This window comes from Tamandua tetradactyla, chromosome 20, assembly GCF_023851605.1.
Source record: "Tamandua tetradactyla isolate mTamTet1 chromosome 20, mTamTet1.pri, whole genome shotgun sequence".
Taxonomy (NCBI): Eukaryota; Metazoa; Chordata; class Mammalia; order Pilosa; family Myrmecophagidae; genus Tamandua; species Tamandua tetradactyla.
Genome location: NC_135346.1, coordinates 15,088,643 through 15,100,867, shown reverse-complemented (window position 1 = coordinate 15,100,867; position 12,225 = coordinate 15,088,643). Strand labels below are relative to the sequence as shown.

General features: G+C 48.2%; 1 protein-coding gene across 3 annotated transcripts in view; it reads right to left on the bottom strand.

The window, feature by feature from the left end:
* SLC25A48 (solute carrier family 25 member 48) overlaps nucleotides 1-12,225 on the bottom strand; it is a 49,025-nt gene that overhangs the window by 14,389 nt on the left and 22,411 nt on the right. For all 3 annotated transcript variants that reach the window (XM_077138512.1, XM_077138513.1, XM_077138514.1), the window contains exon 5: nucleotides 1,094-1,351. In XM_077138512.1, the coding sequence (XP_076994627.1) occupies nucleotides 1,094-1,351 (258 nt within the window). The remainder of the gene's footprint in view (nucleotides 1-1,093; nucleotides 1,352-12,225) is intronic.

Below are 12,225 nucleotides of genomic sequence, written 5' to 3'. Positions count from 1 at the left end.
CAATGGTTTTCAAGGCCCTTGAGGGTCTGGCTCCCTATGACCTCTCCAGCCTCTTTTTCTGCCCCAATTCACTCTGCTTCATCCACACTGGACTCTTTCCTATGAGTCGAACGTGCCAGGCACTCTCCTCACTGCAGGGCCTTTGTACAAGCCAGTCCCGCTGCCCAGACCCCTCCAGGTCTGTAAACAATGCTCTCTCAGGGAGGGCTTGTGTCTAAAAGGGCAGCCCCTGCACCGCTCCCATCCCTTCCCTGCTCCCTTCGCCTCCTTAGCGTTTCTCGCCACCTAACTCTCTCTCCTCTCTAACATAAGGTCCACAAAAGCAGGGATCTTGGTCTGATTTGTTCTCTGTGGTATCCCCACTGTTTTGAACAGTGCCTGGCACATACGAGGGACTCAAAACATATTTTTTGATGAATGATCCTGGTACTTGATCATACCCAGTCTTTTGAATTCTCACAACCCCATCCCAAAGCTACTAATATGATGTCAACTTTATGGATGAGAAAACTAAAGCGCAGGGAGGTTAAATGACTACTCCATGGTCCCAAAATGAGTAAGTGAGGATTTGAACTTGGATTTTTCCAGACTGCAGAGCTCCTGCTATACTGTCTGCACCCTAGCTGTGTGACCTTGGGTTGGTTACTTAATCTCTCTGAACCGAAGTTTCCTTATCTGAAAAATAGGGAGATTGATTCCTACTTATTGAATGAATGAAACCCTTACACTAGAAAGGTTTGCCGTGTGCCGATAGCCAAAAAGGCAAACCATGATTTTCTTTCAAAGTGCAGCAGTGCTTGAAACAGAGTAAGTGCTCGAAATATACTGGTTGACATAAAGTTGAATGAATCAAGCAGGGACTTGTCATCTCCATAGCTCTAGAGGGAAGAGGGTGGGCAAAGGAAGAGGGGACATTTCCCATCCCCACCCTCATGGCCTGGCTCAGGCCTGGCATGTAGGAGCCACTTGATGAAGAATTATTGGATGTATGGCTGCATGAGTCCTACCCCCCACTCAGGGCTGAGATGGGCACGGCAGGCCCCCCAGCTGCCCCCAAGGCAGGGGCTGGCACAGGGCTGGGACCTCACCTTACCTGCTATGCCGCCTGCCAGCCACACGGCGCAGGGGCTGGGGCCTGTGCACGCCTCGGGGGTGATCCACTCGTTCAGGAACTCATAGGGGATGAAGTAGAGGCAATAGCCGGGGACGTCCCTCAGCAGCATGGCGCTGGCCCCCCGGTACAGCCCCGCCAGGCCCTCCGTCCGCACGATGGTGGTGATGCAATGCACAGGCCCCTGATACAGGGGCTGCTCCCTGGGAGCCACCGCCCTGGGCTTTGAGCAGAGGCTGGCTGCAGAACAGAAGAGAGAAGGCTGCAAGTGACTCACAGGGCGAGAGCCATCCCTGGACACCGGCCTCGCCCAGTCCATTGACAGTTCTCACTCATGGGACTCATCCGTTTTTATCAAACCTCCTGACCTTGGCAACTCAAACCAGCATTCTGAAGTCACAACAAGGAGCTGCTGGTAACATGCACAGCCAAACTGGAGATAGTCTCAGGCAGGTGACAAAACACCTGTTGCCTTATGATGCCCAGAGGCATCCCAAGAAGAGGCTGGAAAAATCTCACATGGTCTCTGTGTGTTTATCTGAGCACAATGTGACAAAAATGTATATAAGATCTGGAGCCAGACTTTTCTGGTCCAAAATCCCAGCTCTACTATTTACAAACTTTTTGACCATGGCAGGTCAGCTTTCCGAGCCTCTGTTTCCTTTAATGAGGACACAGGCTGTGAGTATAAAGAAGGTAATACATGTAAAGAGTGCAGCATGGCGCCTGGAACGCTGTAGAGACTCAGTAAGTAATAACAGGACTATTTTTACTGGGAAGGAGGTGGCTGCATAAATCGGGTACAGGAGGGCACTTTGAGTTGGGGGGCTGGGCAGGCTCTCACTGCCTCACATCAGCCCTTGCTAGGCTGTGCCTTGAAACAGCTGGTAGGGCTGCACCAGAATGTTTGGCGTCTCAAAGTTCAGGGACCTCAAGGCCTGCTGTCTTCTGGCCCCCAGGTGTATGTTATCAGATCATATGTGGTCAATGCCTGTGGCGTAGTCTAGGGTTGCACATGGCTAGCAGAGACTTAGTCTTTTCCTCCTTAGTTCTCCCATCTGCCGCCCCCTTCCCTCTCGATGCCGCCTTCCTCTTCATCTCTGCTACATGCCCTTCAGAAAAACTTTGACTCATGGCCAGGGAGACCTCCCAATCCCAGTGCAAATAAAGCAAACTCTTGTTCTCAATGTTTCCTTCTTGAAAGACTAATAGGGCATGATCAGGAAAGAAAGGGGTTAAATCTGTCTTGAGTACAAGCCCATTTGGCACCTGGGCTTAATTTCCCACACACAGGGTCTCAATTTTATATGTGCTGGCAAACAGGCAAATCACTTTCATTATGTGGTTGAACTTCCAAGTCCCCCAAGACAGGCTCATCCTTATCAGAGGACACTCAGCTCATGACCCTACAGTCCAAACTAGAGATTTGGCCATAAAGTGCAACTTGTACTTTCACCTATCCTAGACGTCACTGAGGTCAGGAATGAGGTTGCCCCTTGTCTGGGAAGTGTGCTTGAATGAACTCATCTGGTATCTCCTCCCATCCATGTGGGAGGAAAAGAGTAATCACTGTTGTCCACGTTAGTACAAATGCAGTGCGTGCAGAAGACCCAGGCGCGCTCATTTCATTCCTCAGTGAACCCCACAGGGGTGCTGGCCACCTCTGAAAGCACCAGGCTCCTCTGGGTTCGGAGCAAGGCCAGACACTGTGACCTTCGAGGGCCCACCAGAAGTCACCAGATGTCCCTCTTCTTCCTTGGGTCCTCGTGGGGAATTGCCATTAGCCAGAATAGATGTCTTTGTCCAACGTATATAACCTTTGCCTGTGCCTCAGTCATCTCCAGGAAACAGAGGCCTGACCCAGGAGTCAAGGTTTTCGTGAATCAGCCCTGGGCTGGCTCGCAGGAGTTACTGATTGAAGGAGGATGTCCTGATAACACCCTCCTGGCTTGAATGTGCAGATGGTGGAAAAACACTTTTGCCAAACCTCAAACTGGCCTTGTCAACAGGAACCAAAACTGTCCTTGTTTTTCTTTTCTACCCAAGTTAAGCAATAAGGACAGTCTCTTGCACTCTCTCAGGTTTGTAACAGAATCAATTTAGCTTTTATTGCTGAGAATTACCCATTTACAACTATTAAAGCAATATAATTGTCATGGTGATTATCATCCCCTGGAATGCGGATAGGCGTCTGAACTGGAGGCCACAGCCTTCTTGACACAAGTTTATACCATGAAGCTCTTGGAATTCCTTCTACCCCTTATCCCCACTATTTTTTTTTTCTTTACTTTGACTTGGAAATAATTTTGAATTTGCTGAAAGAAAAAGAAAAGCAGTACAAAAAACACCCATCATAGACCTTTACCTGGATTCACCTGGTCTAGCATTTACCTTTTTTATTTTATTATTATCCCTCTACTCCCTTCTCACTCAATTATGTGCTCGCAACTAGACAGAATAGATGTCATTGTCCCATATAAACTTTATCTATGCTGTGCTCATCTCCAGGTAACAGTGTCTCAGGAGTCAAGATTTTCATGAATCGGCTGTGGCTATGACGTGGCGTTCAGGAGATACTGATGGGCGCAGACTGTCCTGGTAGCATCCTCCACGCTGGGATGTGCCGAAGGTGGAAAAACACTGGTCAAGTCTTGAAGCAGCCTTGTCAGCCGGGACCCCACCAGGACCAGACCTGTGCTTTCCTTTGTTCCCGAGTAAGCAATAAGGAAATACTTTGACACACACTCGCACACACATTTTTCCCACCACATGCATGCATAATTTTATTTTCTGAGCCCTTTGAGAGTGAGTTACACATATCGTGCGCCCTTACACTTGAAAAGTTCAGTGTGCATTTCCTAAGAACAGGGATATTTACTGTCTTACATAATCGTAGTACAGTTATGAGTTTCATAAATCTACACTGGCAGCATTTTCATCTAACCTACAGTTGACAATTCAATTGCCGTTAGGTCTCAGAATGTTCTTTTAGTTCAGGATCCAGGTGAGAATTAAGTATGCATTTAGTCTGATTGTCTCTTTGATCTTCTTTATTATGGAGCATCCCCACAGCCTTTCTTTGTCTTTTATGACACTGGCATTCTCTAAGATTACACTGCCTCCTTCTTCGCAGAACTTTCCTCAATTCGGGTTTGACTGATGTATCCTTGTGATTACGTTGAATTATACGCTCTCAGCCTCTTCCTGCTTCTTAAGTCTCACCTCCTCTTCCATGAAGATCAATCAGTCACAAGAGCCCCTAGTCTTCTCTGACCTCCTATATTCTTGTTTTATTTTTAGTTTGCTTTTAATTGATGTATAATTTACATCCAATAAAATATACAGCTTTTAAGTGTATGGTTAGTGAGCTCTGACAATTGTATGTACCTGTGTGACCGCATCTTCTCCAGAACACAGCGTCTTATACTTGAAGCAAAATTTTGTTTTTTTATCATGGCCCATAGAGGCAGAGCAAAGTGTCCACAGTCTACTCACCCCCTCCTGCTTTTCAAGGTAAAAGAACTGTGGGATATCAGTGGGATTCACACTCACTGAGAAGTAAATCTTTCCTTTGGGTGGTGGTTGTTGAGGGCCCATCCGCACTAACAATAGTGGCACTGATGATTCATGCTGGGACTAAAAGTAGAATGTCATAAAGGCCAGTCACGACAATTCTAGCCCAATGTACATGATATAAATGTGCATCCAACGCCACCATTGGTTAATCCCCCAAGCCACGAAAACCTAAAACAATAATGGCGAATTTGAACTCAGACATATTTCTAACTAAACAGCAACAACAGGAACAAAGACAAACTCTGGTCAGCGCAAGGTGACATCACTACTGAATGGCTAATAGAGCTTCCTTCCAGAAAACAGCAGGAATTCCCACCAGGGCTCAGACGTACCAGGAAGTGCTCTGCGGCTTGGCCCAGTACAGGGGCAGGCAGCCAGGCGCCTTCGGAGAGCACCGCATCGGACCTGGGAAATCCAGCAGTGGACTAATTTTAGTTCATGGAAATTAAATGTTGGTGACTGTGCCAGTTGGAAGCTGTCCTGTACCCTAGCAAAGCGAAGTATTATAATCCTCATTTAGTATTGCCGGGTGGGATCTTTTTGATTGTTTCCACGGAGATGTGACCCACCCAATTGTGGGTGGTAGCTTTTGATTAGATGGTTTCCATGGAGATGTGTCTCCACCCATTCAAGGTGGCGTTGCTTACTGGAGCCCTTTAAGAGGGAACCATTTTGGAAAAAGCTTGAGAGCTACCAGAGCCCATGCAGCCAGAGACCCTGGGAGATGGGGGAGGAAGGCACCCCCGGGAAAGCCTTATGAAAGGGGGAGAGAAAGCTAGCAGATGTCGCCTGCGCCTTCCCAGCTGACAGAGGTGTCCAGAACCCTAAGACCCCAGCAGACATCAGCCACGTGACTTCCCAGCTGACAGAGCTGTTCTGGATGGCAACAGTTTTTCTTAAGTGAAGGTAACCTCTTGTTGGTGCCTTAGTTTGGACATTTTCATGGCTTTAGAGTTGTAAACGTGCAACTTAATAAATTCTCTTTTTAAAAGTCACTCCATTTCTGGTACATTGCATTCTGCAACTCAGAAACTAAAACAGTGGCCCTTATAAGCTACCTAGGGAGGTTACTGGCAAGTCGCTCTTGGTCATATGCACAATAGGAGTCTGTGGACATGCCTGTCATTTGCCCGAGGAACTCCACTGATTCCCAATCTATTGTTCCTGAAACGCCAGTGTTTGTTCTTAAGGGGGTACATGTGACTGTGATGGAATTAATCTAGCTATTTTCTTCTAGAGTGAAATCCAATTAATTAGAAATTTTTGTTCTTTGATGATAAAAGTAGGAAACAAATTTTGATATTTCCTCTGTACAACACAAAGAATTAACCCTACTGTAAACTACGGTTAATTGTATAATTATAATAACATCGAGTGAAACAAAGATACCACACGATTGCAAAATATTATACTAGGGAAAACGGGGTGCCTTGGGGGGAGGTGGTGTGTGAGTACTCTGTTTTTTGCATGATTTTTCTGTAAACCTACAACCACTCTAATAAAACAAAAACCTTTTTTTTTTTGATATTTCTTATCATGAGTGCTTTGCCATTGAGGCCTCAGTTTGCTGCTCTCTCTAAATCAAAGGGCGTGTTTCCTTTGACTATGAGTAGCAGGTACCATCTCCCCAAAACTTGGGATGCCTGTAGTTTTCTTTGTTTTTCCAGACGCAGTTAGAACCAGGTCAAGTCCCCTACACCAAAACTGGCAGGAGGCTCCCACCTGCTCCCAACTTTTCCCTGGGAGTAGAGGGTGGCCTCTCCCTGGAGCCCCAGCCCTGTCCAGCTCAGTGTCTGCCACCACTCCTCAGCCCACAAGCTGTAGCTGTCAGGCACTCCTGCTTGCCGCCTTCCGTCTGGACCGGTTTGCACCTTCGCAGGCCGGTGCCTCTGCAGGGGGCCCCTTAGGTGCGGAAGTTTCAGGTCTGGCCAGTCCTAACAGGTCCCCACGCCGCCACTCCCCCCAACAGGGGCTGCAACCGCTGGCCCTCGGGGTGCGGTCTCCGCGGATCTGCCACCATTGCCCTCTTCTGAGAACTCAGGGGCCTAGCCACGCCCCGTGTTTGCCTCTTGCAAACACAGCCACAAAGCATTTCACGCCTCTCCCTTTCTCAGACAATGCCGCCAATATCTTCAACCAACATCTTCAACTGGCAGGATCTTGGAAACAGAAAAGCCATTGCAACACAGGGCTGGGCGCTAATTCCCGAGGCTCTGAGAGCCCAGCCCTTGAGAATGCAAAGGCCTGGCCACGGGGGGAAGGGAAAAGTGTAAGTGGGGGTGGGGTGGGGGCAGGGGGGAAGACAACGTCATTTCTCCAGGGGTCACTTTCTACAGAAAATCCTGGCAAGTCAGCCATCCACAGGTGAGGCCCTGCAGTTCCGCAGGTGCTCTGAGGTCAAACAGGCCCAGGCCGGGGGGCTCTCAGACGGGAAGCCACGAGCGTGGAGTCACTTCCAGAAAGCCAAGAGTCCCTGCACGTTGCGGGGCGACAGAATTCCTAAAATATCCCACATGGATAGGGGATAGGTCTGACCATTTCTCTCATAGGTGTAGGTGCTGCTGTAATAAAAATTTACTTAAACATATTGGTCTTCTTGGCATAGTTGTTTTCTTTATTAACAGAGATTTAAAATGCAGCTACTATTCTATGGGCTGGACCACATTTTATATATTAAAAAGGCATCATAACATTAGAAAAACCAGGAGTCCCCAGCCCAAGGCAGAGGCCCATGTCAACTACAGCCTGTTCTTGGTTTGCTGTTTTCTGAACACACGGATTTCCCCTGCTGATGCAGTGGCTCTCCTGATGGCAGGGCCCACACTGGGGGCCCCTGCCAGAGCCTCGTGTGTGTGTGTGTGTGTCAGCAGCCAGCCAATGAACATTTGAGTGTCTGCCCCCGGAAGCTGTCGGCACGGAGGCTTCTCAAAGGCCACCTGCTATTCTCAGCACCAATCAAAGGCTGGCCCCGAGTCTTGTGCCAAATACTTGGGGTACAAAAAGAAATTCCCAAAACATGGCTCCATATATAAGATGCTAAGAAGACATCCCAAAGAGTCCAGTAATGTAACCCAGAAATTAGGATTTAAGGGATGATTTTTATTACTGAATCATTATACAGATGTTCCTTTTTGCTTTCTGGTGTACTGGAGTAGACAGAGGGAATACCTGAAATCTCTAAATTGTAATCCAGCTGCCTTGATCTCTGATTACGATTGCACAGCCCTTATCTTGTAAAATCCTTGTGACTAATCTTCACTTGTACCCATTTATCCAGTTTTTCAACTTTTAGTCCTGTAATCACTAAAGACAGCCCCTAATGTTTATTAATGAAGGCTTTTAGGTCAGCCTAGAACGAATCCACCCCAAGTCCAAAGTAATTTTGATAACCAAGACTGGATCTAATCAAAATAGGCCCTCCTGACTTGTGCAGTATTAGAATTGAACCTACAGGTCACCTATATTTCATTCTAATACTAAAAATCACGCCCATCATCATATGAGGGGTGCCATTTTCTTACATCCGTTCTGTGACTAAGCATGGAATCAATCTGCACATGATGAATAATTAGACCACCTCTCATTATATCAGCTGGGGACACTGTGCTCAATTATCCTAAAACCTGCCCATCCTTAGTTCTATAAAACTATCAGAATTACTGCAATTCAGGGGAGATGGAACTGAGCTGATAGGCCATCCGATCTCCTGCTGCATGCATGGTAATAAACTTTTTCTCTCTTTGAAACCTTGGTGTCTCAGGAATTAGCCATTTGAACACAACAGGCAAAAGAATCTACCACGTTTGTCTGGAAATGGAAACGCTGGGTGCATGTCCTCCAGCTGGGCAGGCCAGGCCTACCTTCCTTGGGTTGGGTTTGAGCAGGCTGGTCTACCCTTCAGCTCACTTCCCCAGGATATTACCAACTGGAAAGCACTTGCCTAGTTCTTGTTTCTAAAGAGTCAGCAGTTTCTTCATGACCTCAGAATCCAAGAGAGGAGGATAGTTCAGTAGAATGAGCCTCTGTAGCATCATGAAAACTTGGCTGGTCTTTGCCCCAGTTCCTGCAGAAGTGACCTCTACATCTTTGTAATTTCATGCGATAGGAGCGTCTTTGGTTATTCATGGTGGGCCCAGGACCACACCTGACAGTTCAAAGGCTAATGAGACAACGGGGCTGGGGCTGGCCACACCAGGAAGACCAACCATGTGACTAGGGGTTTGGGGCCCTGGGCCACTTCACCTCAGCCAGACCTCCCAGACCTCAGGGGAGTGGGCTGCAGATAGAGTTCAACCCCTGGGCATTGATCACCCATGCCTATGGCATGCATCCCCTCACTTGTGACTGGTGCCTGAAGGACAATCTTGTAGAGAAGATGGCCCTCAACCTGTGGCCTAACTCCAGGTAGAGTTAGATTTGAATTGGGTTGAGTTACTGCAGCCTTTGCAGTTGCAGATTGAACTTTGCTGCCTACACAGCCCGAGATTAGAAGCAGCCCTGGATGTGAGTTTCTACTCAGTTGCTATTTATTGTACAAGTCCGTGCAAAGGATTCAACCTTGTTGGGCCTCAGTTTGCTCATCATCAAAGAACAAGTGGTCTGTCCCTGTCACTTGGCTTTAGTGAAAACTAAATGAGAATGCTGGCAAACGTACTGTACTAAAATGCGTGGTGTGCAAATTTGCTTTACTCAAGACAATTGCCATCATTCCTATTTTCATTACCCTCTGCTGATGTGACTCCAGATTCCTGAAGGGCTGGATCTGCCAAGCTCAGCCAGCTGTGACCTTAGCCAAGTCTACCGTGAGAGACAGGTGATGCCACCGGGGGCTGAGGACTACCGATATTGGTGTCAACTCCTGAAATTAGGACAATAACCTGCTTTTGTAAATTGATTTAGAGAACAGACAGATGTGTCATCAATGCACATAACTTGTACAGTGGTGTGTTATGTTGTGTGTACCTTCATTAATCCCTGGTAGTTACGTGGGACCACTGTTTGAAAGAACTCGGGTGAACTGCCCAGAACTCAGGGGCCCCTCTTGTACTGCAGGGTTCTATGCCTGGCCTCTCCATTCCACTCCCTCCCTGCATTTCTGGTCTACTGGTGCTCCAGCCCTCCCTTCGCATTAGCAGCCCACAGTCTTCTTGAGAAGAAGGCCCAGTTTGCACAGTCATGGGCTGTCTCCAGGTTTTGTGCCTCTTGTCAAGCTCCAAGTGTTTCTACCTTACAACTTCTTCAGGAATTGAATGGAGAGATGTGTGCCCCTGCAGAGAACTTACCATCAATAATTCCTGCTCTGTACCAGGAAAGTCTTGTAAAATCCACCATACCTGAAGACTCCTCACCCACAAGGCCAGCCTGCCTGGAGATGAACATTTTTCTTGGCGGCACTTATCTTTACGGTAGCAGTAAGACTACACTACCAAAGAGACAAACTGATGTATTCGGGGCCTGTGAGGCCCAGCAAATGGTCTTCCCAGTTGGACATCTCTGAGGATTCAGGAAAACCAGAAATATGGTTTTACCCCATTTTCTTACCACCCAGATTTGGGATCAAAAGGACTGTGTGTGTCTGTTTGTCTCACCAGCTCAGATGATCCCCTGTCCAGAGGACCCCCAGCTGGCCCTCTCTGCTGCTCACCATCCCGTCCAGCTTGGCCCATCTTGGCAGGTCCAGAAATGAGGACCTGTTACTTCTCAAACCCTACCTAAGCTTTTGTCCCCTTTATTCTATGTAGATAATCTTGAATATGGTGGACTCATGCCTTCTGATGTAAATTCCTTCAACTTCCTTCCTCTTGCCCTCAAAAAATCTCTTTGCATTTTCTCTTTCCTTCCTCTCCCCCAGCTTTCCCCTTCTCCAATTCCTTGTCTCTGTCCTCAGCCTTGCCTCTTCAGCAGCTCTCTCTCCTTTACTCTCCTGCATCCTACTTTGGTGACACTTGTTTCTCAGGACTCTGTGAACAGAAGTTGTGGATCTGGACACCCTGGGGTAATTCCTTCCCTCACTGTATAATTGTGGGAGCATGGACAAGTTAGGTAACCCAAGACTCAGTTTCTCTCCCTGTCAAATGGACATAATAATAAAATTTACTGTGGTGGTTACATAATGGAATGTTAGTATAATGTGTATAGTATGTGCTCAATAATTAACTACAGATACGAGAATAATTTTAACTCTCTGTTCCCTCCCAAACTCCTTTCCTGGGTCTTCTCATTGATGGCCACCTCTCCTTTTTTTTTGCAGCTCACTTTGACATTCACATCTAAAGCCATGACTTCAACTCTTACTTCCATCACCCCATGTCTTTACCCCAAGCCCTGACACTTGCAACGCAAGTCCCACAGGCACTTCACACAACATAAACAAGTCAAACATCATATTCTCCTCCAAGCCTGCACCTCCACCCAGGTTCCAAAATAGTAGCAGCAGCAGCAGTAGCAGCAGCAGAGATGACACTAAGCAATGATCTTACTCCATGCTCAGCTCTGTCCTAAACTTCATTTGTCATTTAATTCCCTGTGTGGCTGGTTCCACCACCCTGAGAGCCCAACTTTGAAATCTGAGGTCACTTCAGACACTCTTCTCACCCTGTTTGCCCCTCATGCTTGGCCTGTTGTTTCTTTATCATCGAGGCCTCTCGCATCTGCCCTTCTTCTCTGTTCCCAAACCCACTGTCCTGGGTCAGGCCATCCTGGCCTCTCACCTGGACTGCAGCAGCAGCTTCTAAACCAACCTACTCGACTATTCCCACGAGCTTCCAGCTCCTTGAAGGCCGGATTCATCTTCCTACATACAGCTTGGTGGGTGACATTCTGGTGTCCAAGACTCTTCCCTGCCCCCTGGATAGACTCCAAGTCCACCCTCAGCTAAACCATCGCAGCTCTTCACAGCTCACCTGCGTCTTCTTGCCTGCAAGGCACGTCTTCCCTAACCAAGCCACAACTTCTGGCCATAGGCTGCATTTTCCTGCCACTGGGTTTTTCTCCTACATTGTTGCTTGTCCTGAAACACCCCTCCATTCCCATGTTCCTATTTCCAAATCCTACCCAACACTCAAAACCCCGATCAACGGCCACTTCCGCTGTGCTTTCTGATCCACAGAGCCTGAGTCCCAAGGGGAGCCTTACCCACCCAGTCTACGTCTGACTCGCCATCACACCAGAAGGCAGGGTCTGTGCCTGAGACACCTCTGCTTTACCCCCAGGGCCAACTCAGCGCCTGGCTCAGAGCAGGGGCCCCAGAAATGTGTGTGAACGAACGAGAGGGCATGGGGGGGCCTGTGAAACCACGGGGACGGCCAGCACAGGGTTAACGCTGCATGCTCCTCTGAGGCCATACACTCTGCCCTCCTGTCCCACTGTGGGTGTTGTGATCTGCACGTTAAATAGCTCTTAATGAGAACACGGGCCTGAGAGCTCCCAGATGGGGGAGGAGCGGCACCGGCCATCAGCCTCTAGGATGGGGCTTGGCAGAGGCGGCGGCGGAGGGACCGCTGGCCACGCCGGGCCACCTCCAACTCTCCACGTGGGCA